General features: G+C 34.7%; 1 protein-coding gene across 2 annotated transcripts in view; it reads left to right on the forward strand.

The window, feature by feature from the left end:
* The window catches only part of COL4A5 (collagen type IV alpha 5 chain), a 229,582-nt gene that overhangs the window by 78,765 nt on the left and 126,741 nt on the right, over positions 1 to 24,076 (forward strand). For both annotated transcript variants that reach the window (XM_058536479.1, XM_058536480.1), the window contains exons 2-4: positions 4,035 to 4,094; positions 16,061 to 16,150; positions 23,827 to 23,871. In XM_058536479.1, the coding sequence (XP_058392462.1) occupies positions 4,035 to 4,094; positions 16,061 to 16,150; positions 23,827 to 23,871 (195 nt within the window). The remainder of the gene's footprint in view (positions 1 to 4,034; positions 4,095 to 16,060; positions 16,151 to 23,826; positions 23,872 to 24,076) is intronic.

Raw genomic sequence — 24,076 nt, forward strand, 5'->3', positions numbered from 1 at the left:
TTTGCTGAGTAATTTCTGCTGTGAGATGTTTCTCCTGGTTTTTTCTTATGGTATTTTGCTTCCTTATATGCTTAGTGATTTTTGAGTGGGATATCTTATTTTCCTTTCAAAAAGGATTTTTTGGAATTCTCTGAAGTTTACTTGGAAGGTATGTTCTTCTACATAGAATTTGTATGTATTTCTGCCCGGCCTCTGGGATGTCGAGGTAGTTTGATTCCACTCTAAACAAATTTGTTTGAGGTTAGGGGGCCACCCATCTTAATGCTAATTTGGATTGCAAATCTATATGAGGGCCAGTTTGTGGTTATAGTTTCTCAAGAATTTTTTCGCCCGTACTTCTCTGCTAAGAGCTAAGATATATTTTTCTTAAAATTTCCTGGGGATGAGATTGTGGGGTACTTTTATATATGGTATACCCTTACACTGAAGAAGCTGTGAAACAAGAATCTCAAATTCTCCAAGTTTGGTAAATGCCCTCAGGGAAAAAGTAGTTTCATTGGTCACTTTACTGGGGTTTTTCCCCCCTAGATTTTGGCCTGATAAATCCTATTGTGGTTGCCTTTGATGTTTTTAAGATATTTTTACATTTTTTCAAGCATTTTTAGTTTTCTTAAACAGACATATCAGTCTGGATACCTAACTAGCCACATTATTGGAATATTTATTTTTCTCTACGCCATTATTTTGTAGTATATATCTCAGAACACCTGTATCAGAATCACCTAGAGGTGTTTATTAAAATTTCAGATTCTGGTAGCCAGCCTCAGGCTTATTGAAACAGAATCTTTAGGATGGGGCCCTAGTATCTGAATTTTTGTGAGATTCTTTAAGTGATCCTAACGCATACAGAAGTTTGCTTTTATTTGTAATTTGAAGTCTCATATCTGGTATTTTTTTTTTGTAGGAGCCTGAGATCTAAATTTATTGTTTTCTATACTTGTCTTAGCACCATATATTGAGCAATCCGTTATTTTCACATCTATTTCATGTACCAACTTTTATCACATAGTAAATATATATGTGTGTGTGCGCATGTGTGCATGTGTGTGTGTGCATGTACATCTGTTTCTAGCCTTTCTATTTTGGTCCATTGAGCTGCCTATTCTTTGAACAATACCATACTGTTTTAATTATTGTAGCTTTATGATGTGTTTTACTACACATGGTATGAATACTTCCAGGCACAAGGGAGCTCTGTTTCCTAACTTTGATCAAAATTATTGCCTATACTACTCATTTTTACTTGGTAAATCTTACTGAATCACAGACTGTAAAAGCTGGAAGCCACCTAAAGTGGTCATATTGTCTGTCTCTGTCATTTTACCAAAGAGAAAAACGAACCCTAGAGTACGGGAATGACTTGTCCATAGTGACCTAAAGATTGAATTGCTGAGGTAAACTCAAGAAATATTTTTTGTATTTTAGATCTCTTTCTATCACTATTGTCTGCTGTATCATTATTCCATTGTATTTAAATTTTATTTTCATTTGTTTGGGCCTAGTTTTTTTTGTTTTAAAGTAGATTGGAAGTTCCTTAAAGGCAGCACCCATGTCTAAAGATTTTTTTGTACAATTCACAGCCTTAATATTGTGCTTTGTGCTTATTAGGCACCTAATCAATATTAATAGATGTTGGTAAAAAACAAGTTGTTCCATTAACCAGATGTCAAATTGGGGCTATTTCCTTGTGGGCGTCACTGTTATAACTGTATGGAAAGTGGCATCTAGTGGTTGGTGTGTGTATTACAATTGCCTTTTTTTTTTCAACCCCTGAGTAGCAGAGTCATTATCATAACCTAAGTGGAATAAATAGAATATAAATTAAATTTTTAAATTGATTTCAAACAAATTATTTTGTAATTACCAAATGTTTTGAGTAGTGATTTCTTTATAACTACATGTTAAGTAATAAAGAATTGCAAAAGATGAAATTACTAATTTTTAAGAAAAGTATTGTATAAACTTACTTCAAAAATGACATGCAAGAGTATTTAAAGCTTTATTGTTTATTTATAAATGATATTAGGTGTTGGAGGATATTGTTGGATATTGAGAAGTCAGAAATACAATTATAAAGAAAAGTCACGTAATGCCTTCTCCATGTTAATGAAGTCCTCTTAGGCTATTGCTTTGCATTACTCTCAGGAGCTTAATTTGTATTTTAGAAAGGAAGATCTCTTAATGACAGATGAAAATGGAAAGTCACACCATCTTTGACTTATAACACCAAAAAACTATGAACATGTATTTACATATAAAGTGCAGACATACATTCCAAAGTCAAATGTTAATTATTCTTAGATTTACAGCCATTTTGGTTCATCACTATTCTTTACTCCTCCATTAATGCATGTAATTGAGTGTTGATATCATGTACAATCTAATTCAGTGAATGTGACCATTGACAGTTTTTATCTTGTGAATCAGTATCTTCTAAAATTTGTACTTTGGAATCTAGAATTCACGTTTGCACAAAACAATGTTATATATCTTAAATTAATCTCTGTTCCTGAAACACTATAGTGTAATTTTTGTGTATGGGATTGTCCTTCCCATTAAAGAACAATACTGTACTGTCTTTGTATCTGTCCCTGCACCTAATATAACATTGTGGCTGGCACATAACAGGTGATCAATAAGTATTTGTTGAATTAGTTATATATGTTAGAAAGAGTTATGTCTTATTCATCTTTAGTGCCTAACAAGTTTTCTGGCCTCTAATAATGCTCAGTTTATGTTTGATGAGTGTATAAGTCTGAGTAAGTTGATTTAACCTGTTATATAGTTGACATATAATACTAAAACCAAAGTGTACAACCTAATCACCTATGTATAATAAATAATGGCTGCATAAGAGACTTTCAGTTAGATATGTCAGGAGCACATCTTTTACTGGAACAGCCTCTTGCAATGAGAGTGAGAGATTTCCCCCAACATCAAGCCATTGTTGTTTACTCTTATAATCAGGAAAAGGAGTTCCAGCATGAGGGTGGCTTCTAGTTGCAGCTGAGTTGGTTAGAAGTTCTGACTAGAAGGGTGAGGTCAGTACTTTGATAAGGATTGGAGAAGATACTCTGGTAGAAATTGGAGTAAAGGAAAGCATAGAATATTCAGAAGGATGCTAAGGTACTTTTTAAGTACCAGGCTTTCAAGGCTGAGCATTGATAAACATTGTTTGGCATTTACATCACATAAAAGTTTCTCTTATTTCATGAGAGGCATACCACCTTATTGTACATAAATGCTGAGCTATCTACATATGTTGAACTAATTACTATTTGTTTTTCTAAGCAGTTCATCTTAATGTCAGGTTAAAGGATAGTTCTGGATGGCAGAAGTCATCTACTGTCTTCTTGTCCTATAGGTTCTTATTTAGAGGAAGATATTTTTCTGGCTTCAGGACCTCAGTTTCTAATATGAGTGAACGAACTTGTTAGTAGTGGCTATTTAGAACATCTAGGCTGTGGGAACAGCACTTGTGATAAAACTTGGAGCTGTTAGAGACTGAGCTACTAGTGATGAGAGAGTGGGAGCAAAGAAAAGAAAGGTGGTAAAAGATAGTATTATGTATTTTATTCTCTGTGATTGCTCATGAATGCAGAGAAGCAAGCGACTTTAGTGGCAGGCATCCTTGGCTAGTTGCCAAGGTCATTGCTAATATAGATTGAGAGGTAATTTATTACAAATGATGTTAGGAGAAAAAAAGGAATTCCTAAGAGCTTGGACAAGTGGCAAATCATATTACAGGGAAGATGTATGAATTTCTTACATCTTTTTAAAAGGATACTTTTCACTTTAAAATTATAAAAATTACATTTGCTCATTGTCAAAAGTTCAAACAGAAATATATACAGTAAAAGGTGAAAGCTTCCCCAGAGGGAATCATTATTTGCAACTAGGTATATATCCTTTCAGATATTTTTCTGGTATTTGTTTTACACGTTTGGATTGTTGAATTTAGTTGAGCTGTAAGACAAAGTCTGCTTTTGAGGTTCGTGTTTAATGATTTTCCTCCCTCTTTCTCTTCCTTATAGGCTTGCTATGGATGTTCTCCAGGATCAAAATGTGACTGTAGTGGTATAAAAGGAGAAAAGGTGAGATCTGAGATGGGCCTTGAAAAAACTTAGTAAAACCAATAAAATGGTGTTTCAATATGTTTTTTATGCCAAGGGCTTTTACCTTGGCATCTCAGTAAGTAAAATGAATTCTACTATACTGCTTATTTTAGATAGCTGTAAGAATTAGACTATATATCTCAGGGATCAGCAAACATTTTCTGTAAAAGGCCATATAGTAAATATTTTAGGTTTGGTGGGCCACATAAGATCTCTGTGACATATTTTTCTCTCTTTTGTTTTATTTATTTATTTTTTTAAGATTTTCTTTTTTTGCTGAGGAATATTTGCCCTGAGCTAACATCTGTGCCAGTCTTCCTCTATTTTTTTGTATGTGGGACACCTCCACAGCATGGCTGGTGAGTGGAGTAGGTCTTCACCCTGGATCCGAACCTGTGAACCTGGGCTGCTGAAGCAGAGTGCACGGAACTTTAACCACTCAGCCACAGGGCTGGGCCCCTCTGTTTTCTTTTTTTAATAGCCCTTTAAATGTGTGAAAAAAACATTCTTAGCTCTTGGACTATACAAAACAGGCTTCTGACTGCATTTGCCCTAAGACCTGTAGTCTGCCAACCTCTGATCAATCTTATTGAAATCAATGATTTGATAGGCAAAAGAAGAGAAATAAACACTTAAAAAGAAACCAAGCATTTATCAGGCTACTAATCTGTACTGGATACTATGCTAGGCAATTTCATGTATTTTTATCTAGTCCATTTAAGTTAATGATTGGTGAATCTCTATTTTTAATCTCACTTTTTTCACAGCTGCACCCCTATTGTATAGATATGATGATTACAAAGTATGTATTGGTGACAATTAAATAGCATAAACCTAGCCACTATGAGTCAGTAACTGACATTGAAATTAGAAGATTAAAAAGGGATAGTGAATTGTGGCCTAAAGAGAGTTATACTAGGAGAAAGGGGATCATACTCTAGTCTCCACTCTTTGAGGCTCAATAAATATTTTTGAATGAATCAGTGAATGTTATTAATTATATATGAAAAAGTTTGGGACAGTATCGCAAGAGTGTGTTCCATTTAGGAATATAGAAGGTCCACTAGCATATTAAAGATGTTTAAAAGTTCTAGAGTAAAGAAATGTATTTGTTTGTTTTTCAGTGCTATATTTACAAGCTCCATTTGACCATGTAACTCACTTTCCTCCTAATAAAACACATATTAATAATAATTGAATAGTGTTTTTCAGAACACCTATTTGAGTAACATTTAGTTTGAGGGGAGTAGTTTTACAGTGAGGGTGCTTTCTGTAGTGGTAAAAAGACTAAGAGGGATTCATTTCTGATATTTGTGGAGTGATTTTTATTAGATTAACTCTTCTTGAGATAAGTAAACATTCTGGAAAAAATATAACAGCTATTTAATAGCACAGGAGAGTGACCAAAAGGAGGAAAAAAGTAGACAGGGTTCTACCCTTGAAAGAAAAGAAGTACACTAGACAAGTTTGCATTTATGTGGGTTTTCTTCTGAGTGCACTTTTCAGTTTGCATGGCAAAGGATGGCTAGAAACCCAGACAAAACGCCAAAATCTTACCAGATTGAAAGGTCAGAGGACAGAGTTGAGGATGCCAGAATGGCTAGAAAGTGATGGGGGATATGCTGGAATGGACAGAGCCACAGAGGGGAGAGCCCAAAAATCTGCTTGTAATTTCTACCCAAATTCTTGATTGAATCCTGAACTTTATATGTACAGGGCAGAATTCATACAACCCAGCCAAAAGGAACAGCTGGAAGGCTATAATAACTGAACAGAGTTAACTGCTGTCCATTGAAGAAAAACAGAGTTTTAAGTTTTAGTTCAGCTGAGTTAACTACTTCCTAAAACAAAAGTTCAATACTCTTCAGAGGAAGGTAAAAGAATCCAGGATGTCTACATATTAACTACAGTGTCCAATATGCAATTAAAACTTACTAGACATGAGAACAGTTAAAAGTGACCCATAGTCAAGAAGGAGACCAATCAATGAAAACTAACTCTGAAATAATGCAGATGTTAGAATTTTTAGACAAAGATTTAAAGCAGATAGAATAAATATATTTGTTGATTTAAAGGGAAATCTGCTCATAATAAGTGAACAGATAGAGAATCACAATAGAACACTGGAAACTGTAAAAAAAAAAAAAGGAGGAAAATCTATATTTGAAAAAGCAAAATATAAGAACGAACAATTCGCCAGATGGAGTTTTAACAGCAGAATGGAGACGACTGAAGAACAGGTCAGTGAATTTAAAGATAAATCAGAAGAAAGATCCAATCTGAAGAACAAAGAGAGAAAAATGAAAAAACAAAAAAAAAGAATAGAGCCTCAGTGACTTGTGGGACAATATCAAATGGTTTAATACAAATGTAAATCGAGTCCCATAGGGACAGGAGAGAAAAAACAGGGGAGTAAAAAGAATAATAATTAATAGGACAGTAGTAATGGCAAGAATGTCCCACATTTGTTGAAAAATATAAATTTACAGATATAAGAAGTTCAGCACACATCAAGCAGGATAAATACAAAGAAAACTACACCTAGGCAAATCATAATGAATCTACTGAGAAAACAGAGATTAAAAGAAAATCTTGGAAGAAGCTAGAGAAAAAAATACACATTACACACAGGGGCACAGCGATATGAATGATGATAGACTTCTTATCAGAAAGAATGGATACTGTACAACAGTGTAAAAACATCATTACACAATTGAAAAAATCTGCAAACACAATTATATACAGTGAAAATATACATCAGAAATAAAAGGAAATGGAAGACATTTTCTGGTAATAAAAAAATGAGAGAATTCTTCACCAGTATACCCACATTAAAAGAAATATAAAGAAATGTCTTCTGGCTAAAGGGAAATGTCACTGGATGGAAGTGTGGACTTACAGGAAGGAATTAAAAGGGCTAGAAATGATGTATATGTGGGTAAATATAAAAGACAATATCTTTTTTCCTCTCAATTTATTTAAGAGACAAAAGGCTGTTTAAAGCATAACAACAGAGCTTCAAAATACTGAAGCCAAAACTGACAGAATTAAAGAGAGAAATAAACAAATCCATAATTATAGTTATAGATCCTAACACTCTTCTCTCAGCCATTGATAGAACAACTAGAAAAAAAATCAGTAAAGGCATAGATGATTTGAATTCCACTATTAACAACCTAGACCTAACTGACGTATAGAGTTCTACATCCAACAACGAAAATATACAGTTTTTTTCCAAGGGCATATGGAATTTTCTCTAAGATAGACCGTATAATGAGCCATAAAGTGAAACCCTATAAATACCAAAAGATTGAAAACATCAGTATATATTCTCTGACCACATGGAATGAATAAGAAATCAATACCAATAAGATATGTAGAAAATCTCTATTTGGAAATTAGAAAGCATTGTTCTAAATAACTGATAGTCCAAGGAAGTAATCACAAGGAAAATTAGAAAATATTTCAAGTTGCATAATGGTTAAAATGCAACATACTGAGAATTGTGGGATGAAGTTAAAGCAAGGCTTAGTGGGAAATAGCTTTAAATGCCTGTGTTGTAAAAAAGGAAAAATTAAAATCAGTGATCTAAGTTTCCCACTTAAGAAGCTAGAAAATGGCAAGTAAATTAAATTTAAAATGAGAAAAAGTAGGGAATAATAAAGATAAAAGTAGAAATATATGAACTAGAAAACAATAGAAAAAACTTACGCAGCCAAAAGGTGGTAATTGATAGTTAGCATGACTGATAAGAAAATAGAGAGACAGCACAAATTACCAATACCAGGAATGATCCTACAGACATTAAAAGATTAATAAGGGAATATTATGAACAACTTTATAACAATAAATTTGACAACTTAGATGAGATGGACAAATAACTTGAGAAACATACATTACCTAAAACTAACTAAATGCAACAAAATATGAATAGTCCGATATCAACTAAGGAAATTGAATTATCAAAGCCTCCCCACACACATGAAAAAATTCCAGCCCAGAGATTTTCACTGGTGCATTACATGAAACATTTGTGTAAGAAACAGTATCAATCTTGCATAAAATCTTTCAGAAAATAGAGGAATAAGGACTGATGCCCAACTAACTTTATGAATTATGCCCTGATACCCAAACCAGACAAAGACAAAATTACAAAATCAGAAAACTACAGCTTAGTATTCTTCATTAACATTGATGCAGAAATCCTTAACAAAATTTTAGCAAATGAGATCCAATGGCATATAAAGTGGATAATGTGTTATTGCCAAGTGGGATTTATGCCAGAAATGCATGGTTGGTTTAACATTTGAAAATGAAAAATTGTAATTCAACATATTAAAAGACAAGAAAATTAAAAACATAAATAAGCCTACCATATAATTATCTTAGTAAATACAGAGAAAGCATTTAACAAAATTCATCATCCATTTCTGATAAAAACTTTATGAAAACTGGGAATAGAAAGGATTTCCTTGACCTTAAGGGGCATTTACCAAGCCCTTCTAGCTAAAATTATAGTCAATGGAGAAAGACTACATTCCTTTCTCTTAAGATCAGGAACATGTCTGCTCTCACCACTTCTATTCAACATTGCCAGTACAGTAATACAAGGAAAAAAAACAAGGAAAAGCATCCAGACTGAAAGAGAAGAAGTAAAACTATCTCTTTTTTTATAGATGACATGATCTGTCAATGTAGAAAATTCTATAGACAATACTAAAATGCTCCTAAAACTTGTGAGTTTAGAAAGAACACAGAATCAACAAAACCAATAAAATAAAATCAATAAACAAAAGTCAGTTATATTTCTATATTCTAACAATGAAAAATAGGAAATTGGAATCACAAAAATGCTTTTCGCAATAACATCAAAAATTTGAAATACATAGGAGTAAATCAGACAAAAATGTGCAAGTCCTATATACTGAAAACCACAAAAATATTGCTCAAAGAAATAAAAGAACACCTGAATTAATAGAGTTATATAACGTGTCCATGGATTAGAAGACTCAATGTCATTAAGATGCCATTCTCTCCAAATTTGTCTATAGATTCAATGCAACTCCAATAAAAATGCTTGCTTTTTTGGTAGAAATTAATAAGCTGATTCTAAAATCCAGATGGAAATGCTAATACAACTTTTAAGAAGAACAAAATTGAAGGATTTATAGTACACAATTCCAAGACTTAGTATAAAACTACAGTAAACTTGATAGTGTGCTAATAGCAAAAGGATATATATAGAGAGATGAATGGAATGGAATAGAGAATACATAAATAGACTCACGGGTATACTATGAATTGATTTTTTTTTTTTTTTACAAAGCACAGAAGCAATTCATTGGAGAAAGGATAGTTTTTTCAACACATGGTACTGGAAGACTTGGATATGCATATGCACAAAAATGGAATTTGACTCACTGCTTGCACTGTATACAAAAATTAACTCCAAATGGATCATAGACCTAAATATATACTCAAAATCTATAAATCTTTTAGAAGAAAACATAGGAGAAAATCCTTGTGACCTTCGGTTTGGCAGATATTTCTTAGATTAGTTTTTACCAAAAACATGATCCATAAAAGAAAAGGCTGATAAATTGTATTTCATCAAAATTAAGAATTTTTTTCTTTTTTGAAGACATCGTTAAGAGAATGAAAAGACAACGCACAGTCTAGGAAAAAAATATTTGCAAATCAAATATCTGATAAAAGTCTTGTATCCAGAATATATAAAGAAATCTCAAAACTCAATATTCAAACAAACATTCCAAAATTAAATTAGAAACAAATTGGCAAGAGATTTTAAGACACTTCAGAAAGGAAGATATATAGATGGCAAATAAACATGTGAAAAGTTACTCAACATTATTAATTCGGGAAATGCATAATAAAACCATAATGAGATACCACAGTAAACCTGTAAGAATGTCTAAATATTAAAACACAACCATACCAAGTATAGGCGAGGATGTGGAGCAACTGGAACTATCGTAGATTGCTAGTGCAGATCTAAAATGATGCAAACATTTTGGAAAACACTTTGGCAGTTTCTTAAAAAGGTAAACATAAACCTATAATATGACGCTATCCATTCCTAGGCATTTAGCCATGAGAAATGAACGCATATGTCTATATAAAACTTGTACATGAGTTCATGGTAACTTTATTTGTAATATCCAGAAACAGGAAACAACTCAACTGTCCATTAACAGGTGGATGAATCAGCAAATTGTACTTTTTACTGTCTCCATAATTTTGTCTCTTCCAGAATGTCATATAGTTAGAATCATATAGTATGCAGCCTTTTCAGGTTGGCTTCTTTCACTAAATATGCATTTAAAGTTCCACTATGTATTTTTATGGCTTAATAGTTCATTTATTTTTAGTGTTGACTAATACTCCATTGTCTGGATGTGCCACAGTTTCTTTATCCATTTATCTACTAAAGGACATCTTGGTTGCTTCCAAGTTTTGGCAACTGTGAATAAAGCTGCTATAAACATCTGTGTGCAGATTTTTGTGTGGATATGAGTTTTAAACTCCTTTGAGTAAATACCAAAGAATGCTATTGCTGGATCATATGGTAAGAGTATGTTTAGTTTTGTAAGAAACCACCAAACTGTCTTCCAAAGTAGCTGTAACATTTTGCCTTCCCACCAGCAATGAATTAGAGTTCCTTTTGCTCCGTATCCTTGACAGCATTTGGTGTTGTCAGTGTCCTGGATTTTGGCCATTCTAATGGGTTTGTAGTGGTATCTCATTGTTCTTTTCATTTGTGTTTCCTTGATGACTTATTATGTGGAGCATCTTTTCATATTCTTATTTGCCATCTGTATATCTTCTTTGGTGAGGTGTCTGTTAAAGTCTTTGGCCCATTTTTAAATCGGGTTGTTTGTTTTCTTATTGTTGAGTTTTAAGAGTTCTCTGTGTATCTTGGATAGTAGTCCTTTATTGGATGTGTTTCTTTTGCAAATATTTTCTTCCAGTCTGTGGCTTGTCTTGTCATTCTCTTGACATTGTCTTTCACAGAGCAGAAATTTTTCATTTTACTGAAGTCAAGCTTATCCATTATTTCTTTTATGGATTGTGCCTTTGTTGTTGTATCTAAGAAGTCATCGCCATACCAAAATCATCTAGGTTTTCTCCTATGTTATCTTCTAGGAGTTTTATAGTTTTGTGTCTTACATTTAGGTCTCTGATCCATTTTAAGTTAATTTTTGTGAAGGTGTCAGGTCTGTGTTTAGATTCATTATTTTTGCATGGAATGTCCAGTTGTTCCAGCACAATTTGTTGAAAAGACAAGAAAATTTTTGTGAGTGATGGATATGTTCATTATTTTGATTATCACGTATGTCACAAAAAATTTTAAATTGTATACTTTAAATATGTGCAATTTACTGTATATTAATTTTCTCTCAATAAAACTGCTTTTAAAAAGTAAGTTTAACACAGAAATAATAAAGCATGTAGATTCTGCCAAAGGAATGTGTCCAAGTGCACGCTGCTAAAAACAAACAAAACTCACCAGACTCTTGGTGAGAACAAGAAATTAACCAACTGACATCCGCATTCATATCACAGTCAAACATTACCTCAACAAAGTGTGCCCCATGTGTATGGTGATGGATGGTAATCAGTCTTTGGGTGGTGAACATGATGTAATCTACACAGAAATCGAAATATAATGATGTAACCTGAAATTTATGTAATGTTATAAACCAATGTTACCTCAATAAAAAATAAAAATGAATAAAATAAATAAATTAACAATACATTGTAAAAATTTAGACCACAGACCAAGTCAATGCAATCAGTCACCAAGGGGCACCTCATGCATCCAGTTAATACTGAAGAATTTCCTAAAAACTTATTTATATTTTCTAAAAATTTATTTTATATATATTTTTATCCTATGGGTGCCTTGATGAGGATACGTTATGACACATTGAGTAATTGGTAAGCATTATGCCTTTTGAAGATTTCCCAGGTTTTGATTTGACAGTCTATACTTTTTCTTTGGAACAAAGCCTGACTTCTGAAGATTTGCATACTTGGTCAAAATACATTGTTTTGGCCTCTCATAGAACTGACTTTGTTGAACTCATTTTGTCATCATGTCACACAATTCATTGAGACACATTATCATTAACAAATATATGAAACTAAAAAAACAAAATAAAGTGTACCCTTCTACCAGTGGCATCAGCGTTTACTGGGAGCTTGTTAGAAATGGAGATTCTAAGGCTCCATAGCAGACCTACTCAATCTAAAATTGGGAGTAGGGCCTTACCTGGTTTTAACAAGCTATCCAAGTGGTTCTGAAGCAAGCTAAAATTGAGATTTTCTGACCTAGATTATCTCCATTTGACAGTTGCTAAAGATCCATGTTCTTGTTTTCCTAGTTATATTACATCTAATACTTCTTTGTGCTATATAATTACGAAAACAAAAAGAGAAAATACACAAAAAGAAGACAAAATTGCCTATGATTGCATCACCTAATTAAATCATCGTTTTAATTTTTCCATTAAGGGTATTGCCTTACCCATATGTTTATATAATTTTTACAATATTATAATCCAAAATAATTTTAATCTCAATTGTCATTATAGCAATTTGTCCTAACTTTTATTTTTCCTATCCTCAGAAATCTAATATTTTTCCTATTAATTTTGTATCTTCCTTGAGAAACTATTCTTAAAATGTTTTTTTTTCATTTTCATGATCATGTAACTTTCTTATTGTGATTATGAAGTGCCTTTCCTGTAAAATCGGAACATTTGTATGGGTGCCTTTTACTCACAAACTAGGCTCTACTTCTAAGTAAATCAGTCTGTTATCCTTCTTTTTAATACTGGCTTGTGGTATATAAACCAGCTTTACCACAAAAAGTCATACTTTGTATAATTTTGCCTAACCCTAACTCATTTTTTCCAGAATTTGGGCAAAAGCGTGTGCTATAAATTTTATATATTCCATTAAGGAAGTTCATTCATTAAATGAATATCTACTGAGTATTTGTTCTGATGGGCACTAAGAATACAATGATGAAGATAGCATGATTGATTAGATGAAGGGGTAATGGAGAGAGTGGAGTCAAGATTATTACAAATTTCTGGCTGAGGTAGCTAGATTGTGCTATTTCCTGAAACAGGGAAGATAATAGAAAGATAATTAATGTTATTTATATTGTTTGCTCATGCACAACTTCTCTTTCCCCTAATTCTTCAAATTAGATAAAATAAATAATATTTTCAAATATTATTTCAAATATCAAAAATCTTCAAATAAGATAAAACTTGGTAAGAATTTAGAATAAACTCTGGCAGATAGGAAACACCCAATACATGTTTTCTATTATTATTTTTGTTGAGTTTTAGGTGCCTGTGTGATATTCAAGTGGAGCCTAGCTTTTAGGAAAAAAGTGTTGATATTTGATATTTCCCAGGGAAAGAGAGAGAAAGATCAAAAAAGAAATTCAGAGTAATACCAGTATTTAAGGGACAGGCAAAGAAAGAAGATTATTCCCCAAAGAAAAATAAGAATGATTTTTTTATCCAAATACGAGCAGGCAGCATAAAATAGTTTTTTTTGTTTTAAGTTTGACCTTCAGAAATAGACACACTACACCATTTTCTATGTTTGTAAGTATTAGAAAATTACAGTGAAATCTAGGTTAGTTGTAAGGATTAAATGATTGCCTGGCAACTGGTAGCAGAGGGTAGGCACACAACAGATGTCAGCCTCCCTTATCATTTGTATTAGGAATTTGGTAGAGGACCCTCTCTCATCCCCGCCTCATGGAAGTCTTCTATAGTTTCTACTGCAGGAAACTTTCTACCTTTCAAAGGCTGAGGATTGCTCTTGTAATTCTTTTTGCTACTGTCCAGTAGCTGCCCTTCTATCTTTCTTGGTATAATATTGCTCAGTCAGCTAGATAGGACCACAACATTATTTGACTATAGTGTGAGGAGATTTCAGAGTATATAATTTATAGGTATATGATTTTATTAATACCAACACAATTATGCTTTTTAGCATCCTCTACTTTCAATTTCTAGCTTATTCCTGTCTTATTTGTAGCCCAGAAAGCAGTTTTGCTTCTGAGAAAATATGGCTGTCTTCAAGCATTATCCTCAAGTTTTGGCAGAGATACGCTCTAAATACCAGCAGAGATCCCAAAATGTAGCTATGTTTTCCACTTATGGAAATCTACTTGAACTAGATTCTTTTTTTCCTTCTAGCTTCCCTTCTGACTGGCACTTGTGATCAGATTTCTACTACCAGCTCTGCCAGGAGTGGGCTATGTAATGATTTGAGGCAATCCAACTCTAAAAATTTTGAATCTTTTATTTCTCCCCTTTTGCTCTATTTCCTTCAAAATAATTTGGTTGAGGTTGATGAATACCAAGTTATCGTAATTCTATGACTAACTAAAACAAGAAAGAAATGTATTTACATAAAATAGAGAGAAAATGTAGTAATATGTCAATAATAATTGTTGCCAAAGCTACAGGAATATTTAGACCTACCATTAATTGGCTAACATTTGCTTTGTTGGGTTTGAAGTAATAAGTGGAAATTGACCAGAAGTAACCTTTTGAAAGTACTTATATTTGTTATAGGATGATTCAACACGAGGAATTATTCAATACAAAATTATCTAAGCTTTCTAAACTAAACTTAGTACTTAGCGCACACACACACGCGCACGCACACACACACACACACACACACACACACACACACACACACTGCGGCTGTGAATAAAAGTCTGTTGTGCCTTAACCTCTAGGGGTATGTGCCTCCAGTGGCCCATTTGTCAGTTGTCTTGTAGATATGAATGCTTTCTCTTGCTCAGGTGCTGCCTAGGCTGTCACTGTGGATAGGATCTGGTGAGAGGGTTCCCAGAATGAGGTCCAGAGCTTCTGGCCAGAGACTCAGCCTTCGAGCTTTAGGAAAGTAGAGGAACTGCTTGCAGCCCTGCAGTTGGGAGCATGTGCCATGGAGCTGTGAGCCGTCAGGGTTCTTAAACTTAATAGTAGTGAATTTGCTTTCTGTGATTGGATTCCCTGGGCGTGTTGGAGTTCACACTCTTACTATGATTGGCTGTATCTAAGTTAACTAACCCTAATGTGTCGATCTAATGGTATATTAGTACACATCGTGGCTCCACAGATACCCACCTATCTGGCTGTACAGATATGCACATCAGGCAACCTTCCTGTATAGATACTGATAAGATGTGGTGGACCCTCACTGGTAGGTAGACAGCCCTCCTGTGCTGGTGTTGATAAGTGCTGTGGTTAGAACTGGGACTTCAGTCACAATTCAAATAGTATTTCTGAGTAGAAGAATTACTGGTGGTTTTTTCTTTATATATTTTTTGTTTTATTCAATAAACATTATTTTCTGTATTAATTTTACAATCAGAAAAAAATAAAATTTTTGATGTTCTAGAGCATTTTTCTGGCTAATTTATCTTCAATCAGCTAATGAATTTCCCTTCTGATTAATCCTGCAACTCTTCTACTCTACAACAAATCTGAAAGCTTCTCTGATGGTTTTCTTTTACCCTTCTTCATCCCTGCAACATATTGATTTCATGTAACCCCTGCAGATCTGGTTTCCTTGAATTATTGCCATCTTACCTGGTAAACTCTTAATGTCAGTGTGTTTAAACCTCACTTCATCTCTGATGTGCTTTTTACTTTTACAAGAAAGCAAGAGATTACATTACCATATATGATATAAATTCAGAGTGGTTTGTGTTTTTTCATTCACATCTTACAGGTTTCCCCATGTGGGTGGATACTGTGAATTTAGTATCATTAAATTAAATTAGTTTTCTGTAGATAGTCATTTGATCTTTTTGAATCTCAACCAGGCCTATGCTTGAAAATTTGTAAATGACATTACCTATCATTTTTGTTCAATTGCAGGGGGAGAGAGGATTTCCAGGTTTGGAAGGCCATCCAGGTTTGCCTGGATTTCCAGGTCCAGAAGGGCCTCCGGGGCCTCGGGGACAAAAGGTATGTGCCAAGTTGACAACCAGTAATACCAGAGGAATTAAGCCATCTTACATATGGGACTAGATGTCAAATCAACTAAAAAGTTACTGAATTACAGCCAGAAACTAATATTTAAATAAAACAATACACTGGTCTAGAGTTTATACTTTATTGTTAGTTTTTTAAAAAAATGAATATTATTGTCATATTCAAATGCTTTTGAAAGATCTGCTAGTTGTATGTGGTTATTGGGATCCTTAACAAAAATTAAGTTCTGTCAGGAGCTCAGCTGAGCTGGAGAGAGCTGAACTGCCGGGTGTCAGAGTAGCTGATTAAGACAACAAGCCAAAATGAAAGTAACAGTCAAGCCTTCAGTCATGTACTGTGACGGTATAAGCCAAAAGTTAAACCAGAGAAAGTGCCAACTTCCTCACTGTTCCATTTTCCCCCATGGAACAGTGCCATTGAGGGTCAGATAGATCAGCACAGACATGGGGAATGGTTTCACTGCTGAGGGAGCTTGGAGAAAAAAACTCCTGTTGTTTTTTATGGACCCGGGGTGGGGTAGGGGACGGGAGAGGGAGAAGGGCTAGGAGTGGAAAACTACTGAGTCAGAGTGCAGAAAAAGTGTCCTTAAGGTTCCCCCCTCTCCCAATAAAAAGGTCTCCACCAGGGCTCCAGATAAAGAGGCCTTTCAATGCAGACATGCATAAAAGCATGACAAGCCAGGGAGCCCGAGTGCTTGACTACAACTCCCTTCAGAGACTGCCATGCGCTGGCTGTGCACTAAGTCTGGTGTGGGATGGGCAGCTTTCCCATATGAAGCCTACCATGAGGCCTTTGTAATTGCCTATGGTTGGGCCTGAAAAAATCACACATAGGTTTTTAGGCAGGAACCAGACTCCTTAATTCCATCCCTTGATTTTTCAGGACCTGAGTTGGAAACATAGGCTACCCCATCACGGACCTGAATGGGTTAGACTTTGAGGGGCTATGTCAAAAACAGAGTAATTAGTCTGAGGCCACAGTGGATGATGGTCATGATCAAAATTATTCCAAGCAGGATGATCAGGTCTGCCTGGAGGATCGAGTGTAACCATGAGCCCCAACCATTGCCAAGCCAGGAATAGATGGCCCATAGCCCACCTGATCTAATTTAGAGATCCAGGAGGCTTTTTTCTTAAGTCTCATGATGGACTGTTCTACTTTGCCAGTTTAAGTGATCTAGGTGCAACACAGGATGCTGGCAATAGCAAGACCCCCTCCTTGGTTGGCCAGAAGGAAGTTGAGGGCTAGGCTGTTATGCAACACAACTTGGGCTAAGGAATTGAGGCGTGTCTGTTGTGGTTCCAAAGCTGAAGTAGTGTCATTAATGACTTTGGTAGAGGTCAAGGACAGGTTGTGCACAACCTTTTCTAATTGAATGACCCTGACAGTAGGAAAAGTTACCTGCAGCATACTCAAGAGCATAGAGTCAGTAATACCACATGATAATTCTTGAGAGTTCTTCTCTTACTCTATTTAGTGTGATATGCTCAATGGGAAGGGGCTCTTTTGAATGTTTGGAAGTCTCTTATGAATGCCCCATATGTACATGGTACATTGGTAGGAATGTCAAAGGCCTCACTTTTACAAAAGAAATAATACCCCAAGGGGGACACACACAGTACTGGGAGTGTAAAAGTCATTGATTACCACGGGGGTCAACCAGCCAGAAGTCCCTCCTGGTGAGCAGAGTCCTTGAGTGGAATTGGAAAATTTGTGTAAGGTTGGGGAAGGGGGAGAAGAAGGTTGCCGCTATTGAGGTCAAAATAGCCCAATGGCGGATCCCATATCCCTTTTCCCAGATACTTCAGTTAATCCTATCTTAGACAAGATCAAATTGACATCTGAGGAGGTATTTTGTTTCTGTAGTATCAGAGTCCGACTGTGGCAACACATCAGGTCCAGTGTAATAAGGCTGGGATATCTGAGATACTAAAAAATTCCATGTTTAGAGAAGTGTCCATTTGTTGTATTTGGTGGCACAGCACTCAGACGTTTATCTGTGGGGTTGGGTGGTGGGTGACATACCCAGAAGTTTATAAAATTCGAAGTGGTGGCAACTACCTATGACAGGTGTATCAATGAATTTGGTGAGGTGGAAGTCACACAGGCTCTTCTGTGAGAGAGAAAGAAGAGAGGCTAGATCCGTATACCCTCCCTATCCCAAACCCAGGCTCATGGATCTGAAAGTGTTGCTGTCCTATCAGTTGGGAAGATATTTCCCCATTGACCGCAACGTGGGCAGTCTCTCCTATACCATGAGCAGGGGTAGCATCTTATGTGCATGTTAAGATAAGGAATGGAAAGAGATAATGGTGAATTTCAAGACTGGGAGAAGTTCCTGGTTTGTCTTTTTTTAATGGCTCTTTTGGCTCATTGCTCTTTACCATCCATATTAGGTAGACTGGTGAACTGATATATGAAAGGGCCAGTTCTGTTCATTTACCTGGAAAGGAAAAGTGGTTTAAAAACCTGTTTTTCTTAATTTTATTTCATGTAATAGTGGTACATCATTTCATTAGAGTATTAAGAAAAACAAATGGATACTCATCAGGTAGTCCTTCCAATAAAGGAGGAAAATTAATTTAAGTACATAAATACTTTTTAACACTTAACTATACCAGAGCATAGACTGTGGGAGTATTCTTGTGCATGATCTCTGAGGAGGTGGCAATACATCAAGGTAGTTTTGTTAGATTCAAGAGCAGAAGGGACCTGTGCTAAATTTCCCGACTAGAACTTTACACTGAAGATAAAGCAAGACTCGAAATGACTAAATAGAATTTAGGTAGATGGGGCATTCAACAGAATTTCCTAGGTTAAGGAGGTACAAAAACAGCAGAAAGTTTCTTGTGCAGCCAGGAGAGGCACAGAAATAGCAGAGAGATCTGAAAGAGTCAAGTGGATGGAATTGAGCACTAACTCAGCAGCAATCCATGCAGACTATTGGCATGGGACATGCCAATGAATTCCAACTTGGACTAGACTGTCACACCCTCAACACCTTGGAACTACTTAAGCTCTCCACAACTTAGGCACAGCCTTGTGAAAATGAGGTGGGAACTCCAAATGACTGAGACCAAATTTCAGCCAAGTTAGTGAAATGGATGCTTTAAAACAGAAATTAAGTTGAACCATAGAAAAATAAAGTTACACTTCTTGCATCTGAGTTTACCTGGGATTAGGGGCTGAGGTTCTTGTACACCATGCTTGCTGAGAGGTGGCGGTTTTAACAAAGATTTGTGTCAGATTGAAAAAAGTTAATTACATCATAATTCCTTTGAAATAATTTAGCATTAACTGGAACTATTCTACAATAGTATGATAATTTTTAAAGGTGTGGTTGTATGCAGTTTAAATTTAGAAAGCAGTCCAATATTTTGTTGTGATTCCATTTCAATATTCATAAAATGATAAGGTTGGACTGCTTTCTAAACTTTTGGGATTCTGAATTTGAAGTACTTTGTGCTTCTATCTCCAGTATGACTTCATGCTTCTGAGCATAGCTGAATTTATACATTTTATCTGATTGGGTACTCTGGTACATGTGTGTATGTTAACATATATACTAAGTCAGAATTTTTGTAGGATTATTCTTTAATCTGTATACTCCTATATATGAAAGTAAAGATATATAAAAAGAAAAAATATATATATATAACAAATATATATAGGCGTGTATGCATAAATTTTTCTAAAAGATTTCTTTATTCTTACAAATAAAATTAATTTTCAATAGATAACATATTCACTTTATTCAAAATAAATTAACATAAGAAGATATACAATGAAAAATATCTCCTTTCCTCTTGATTCATTAGCCACTGAGTTCTACATATCCCTAATAGGTACTCATTTATGTTATTTTCTTGTGAATATGCCCAAGAATTTTTTATGGATATGCATGCAGGTACAAATATATACATGCACATACATGCATATGAATACACAGACATACTTTTAGCTCTGTTTATAAAATGGTATGATATTCAACACATTGTTTGACCTTTGTTTTTTATTTAATATATATTGTAGATATCCCATGTCAGTAAACACAGAACCTTCTTATTATTTTTTGTAACTGCATTGTATTTCATTGTGTGTATAAACCATAATTTATTGAGCCCATCCCCTATTGATGATAATTTAGGTAGTTTTCAATGTTTTGCCACTACAAACAGTGCTGCTAGATGTACAATTTTAATAGATTTCCTTTTCCAAATAAGGGATTATCTCTGTAAAGTTACTAGAAGTGGTATTGCTGGATTAGAGGGTACATGTATTTATACGTTTTTATGGATATTGCCAAATTTCACCTCAAGAAGTATGATTTATCCTTGTTTCAGCAATATACAAGAAGACCAATTTTCCTGTAGCTTAACCAACTCTATTATGAAACGTGGATTTTTGCTAATATGATAGATGAAAAATAGCCTCTCAATGTACTTTGTTTGCATTTCTCTTATTGAGTGAGATTAAGCATCTTTTCATAGTTCTAAGAATCAGTTGTGCTTTCTTTTCTGTGAACTGTCTATTCATCATTTGACCATTTTTCTACTGGATTGTTGGTGTTCATACTTCAGTGAGCTATTTATATATTAGCAAGATTTCCCTTGGTCTGTGTTGTGAGTTGAGATTATTTCCCCCTAATTTGTCATTTGTCTTTGCTGAGTGTGTGCATGTGTGTGTGTATATTTGTGTGTCTCTGTGTGTGTTTTTCAAAGGTCTTTTATGGCTTTTGGATTTTGAGTAGGAAATGCCTTACCCACTGTAAGATTATAAAATAATTCTCCCATGTTTTCTCTCCCATGTTTTCTTGCAGTATTTTAATAGTTTCATTTTTTACATGTAAACATTTTGTCCATTTCTAATTCATCCTGGTGTATGGTTTGTGATGTAAGTTCCACCTTTATTTTTTTTTCCAGATGTCCTCACAAGTGTGTCCCAATATAATTTTCCCCACTAATTTGCAATGCCACTTTCATTATAAACCAAATGCACATGAATATATGGACTTGTTTCTGGACTTTCCATACTCTTCCAATGGTCTGCTTATTCAAATATCAGAACCAAACTATTTTAATTATTGATGTCTTATGCTATATTTTTATATCTGACAGGGCTAGTGTCCCCTCATTGCTCTTTTCTTTCTTCAAAATTTTCCTTAATGTTCTTGCTGGTTTATTTTTCTATATGAACTTTAGAGTCACCCTGTCCACTTGAAAAAAATCGTTATTTCTATTTTTATTTTATCAAATCTGTAACTAAATTTATTGAAAATTGACTTTTTTATGTTGAATCCTATTATCTAGGAACATGAAATGCCTTTGCATTTGTTCAAGTCTTCCTTTTTTGAACTTCAGAAGTGTTGTAAACTTTTCTTCTTATAAATCTTGTACATTTCTTGTTAAGTTCACTCCTAAATATTTTATCTTTTGTTTGCTATTGTAAATTGCATATTTTCTTTCCTTATGTTTTCTAACTGGTAGTTGTTGCTATGTAAGAAAGCTATTGATTTCTTCATTTTAATTTTATATACAGTTATCTTACTGAATTATCTTATTAATTATAGTAGTTTTTCACTAATTATCTTGGGTTTTCCATGCATACAATTGTATTATTTGCACATAGTGGTTGTTTTGTCTCATCCTTTCCAATTTTTATATCTCTAATTTCTCTCTCTTATTTAACCGTGATAGTACAACCAGTACAATATTAAGGCATCCTTGTCTTATTTCTGCCTTTCGTGTGAAGACACAAAAAAATTCATCGAGCAAAAGGTCTTTTAGTTGTTTTAAAATAGAATTTGATTTACTTTAAATCTCCTTAGAGATGCGTCTGTTGTGGAAAGAGTAGATTACTAATCTTTTTTTTAAAGCAAGGTATCTAGGCAGAATAATGCCCACTCCCTAAAGATGTCCATGATCTAATACTCAGAACCTGTGAATATGTTAGGTTACATAGACAATTGAAATTAAGATTGCAGATGGAATTAAAGTTGCTAATCAGCTGGTCTTCAACTAGGGAGGTTATTTTGGATTATCTTGGTGGGCCCAGTGTAATCAAAAAAGTCCTTTAAATGTGGAAGAGGGAAGCAGAAGAATCAGTGTCAGAGTGATGCAATGTTAGAAAGACTCGTTCAGCCATTGCTGGCTTTGAAGATTGAAGGCGGCCATGAGCTAAGGAATGCTGGTGGCTCTAGAAGCTGGAGAAAGGAAATGGATTCTCCCCCTACAACCTCCAGAAAGTAACACAGCTCTGCGACTGAGACCCCTGTCATACTTCTGATTTCCAGAACTGTAAAATTGTGTTATTTTAAGCCACTAAGTTTGTGGTAATTTGTAACAGCAGCATAGGAAACTAATCCACCAGGTAATGCTTTCTCCAAATGAAACTTTTCGTAGAAGCCCCACATGAAACAGATAAAAACAGAGCTGTGCTGATTGAAGGATGGTTGTGACATAGGCATCGAGGAACCTCTAGGGTTGTGAGTTGAGTAGTTTGGAAACCACTTGTGTAAAGCAAGATGTCCCAGTTTAGTAAAAGCTATCTAAAACCTCAGGTGATATATAGCCTACTAGCTATATGTCCCATCAACATTCCTGCCTTTTGGAGCAGAATTAGGTTTTCTTTATTCCATTTTTAAAAGAAATTAGTTAATAAAAATGTAGTGAGGCAAAACTTGAAATTCTCAGCAATGTGGTTGTAACTAGAAATGAGTGATTAGCTTAACCCACATGTGGGTAGCCTCTTTTGCAAGTGAGTCTACAGCAGAAGCTAGAAAGGAATGTCTGTGGTTCTTTCTTATTCCTTCTTTTTTTTTTTTTCTTATTCCTTCTTAAACTCTGCCAGTAGAAGTGCCTTATAAAACAAAGGAAATGTTTAAAGCAGCAAAGTCAAGAACAGCAAATATTTGGACTCAGAGATGATGCTGTTTATTACCAGCATGGCAAGCAGATTGACATAATACAGAAACTGCCAAGATTTTCAATTCTTATTTTGTTTATGCATAAATTATTTGGGAAATATCTATACCACTATTTCATCTTTGTTTTCTTGCATGATTCGTAATTAACTTTACACATATAAAGTTTCTATGTGTCAGCAGTTTTCTTCTCAGTAAATAAAGACCTTTCTCATTTTTTTTTATCTTTTTTTTTTTTTGAGGAAGATCAGCCCTGACCTAACATCCATGCCAATCTTCTTCTTTTTGCTGAGCAAGACCGGCCCTGAACTAACATCTATTGCCAATCCTCCTCCTTTTTTTTTTCCCACTTTTTCTCCCCAAAGCCCCAGTAGATAGCTGTATGTCATAGTTGCACATCCTCCTAGTTGCTGTATGTGGGACGCAGCCTCAGCATGGCCGGACAAGTGGTGCGTCGGTGCGCGCCTGGGATCCGAACCCAGGCTGCCAGTAGCAGAGCGCGCGCACTTAACCACCAAGCCACGGGGCTGGCCCCTCTCAGTTTTTATTATATAACTTACCTCAGTGCTTTGTCTCAATAATACATGCTTCTTCCTTGGGTGTGTGAGTTTCGCACTAACTTTCACAAAGGTTAACAAAAATTTAAGTCTCTTTTTCTATAATCTAAAATTAGTTATTTGAAGGCTATTTTTGAAGAAAAAAGAACTAAATATATTGTATTTTTCAGGGTGATGATGGAATTCCAGGGCCACCAGGACCAAAAGGGATCAGAGTAAGTGATATTTGCTGTATATCAAATGCTTTGTTGGTCAAAACAGAGAAAAAACAGAGAAAGTGTTATGAGACAACTGGAGAAGACTCATACTGAAATGCAAAAAGAAAAACGCAGTGTTTGAATAGTTAAATTTAAGAGTTGGTATATATCTACAATTAGCCTTTCTTTAGTATTTTGATAGTTATCTTTATATATCCAGATG

The sequence above is a fragment of the Diceros bicornis genome, chromosome X (assembly GCF_020826845.1).
Source record: "Diceros bicornis minor isolate mBicDic1 chromosome X, mDicBic1.mat.cur, whole genome shotgun sequence".
In the NCBI taxonomy this organism is placed as follows: domain Eukaryota; kingdom Metazoa; phylum Chordata; class Mammalia; order Perissodactyla; family Rhinocerotidae; genus Diceros; species Diceros bicornis.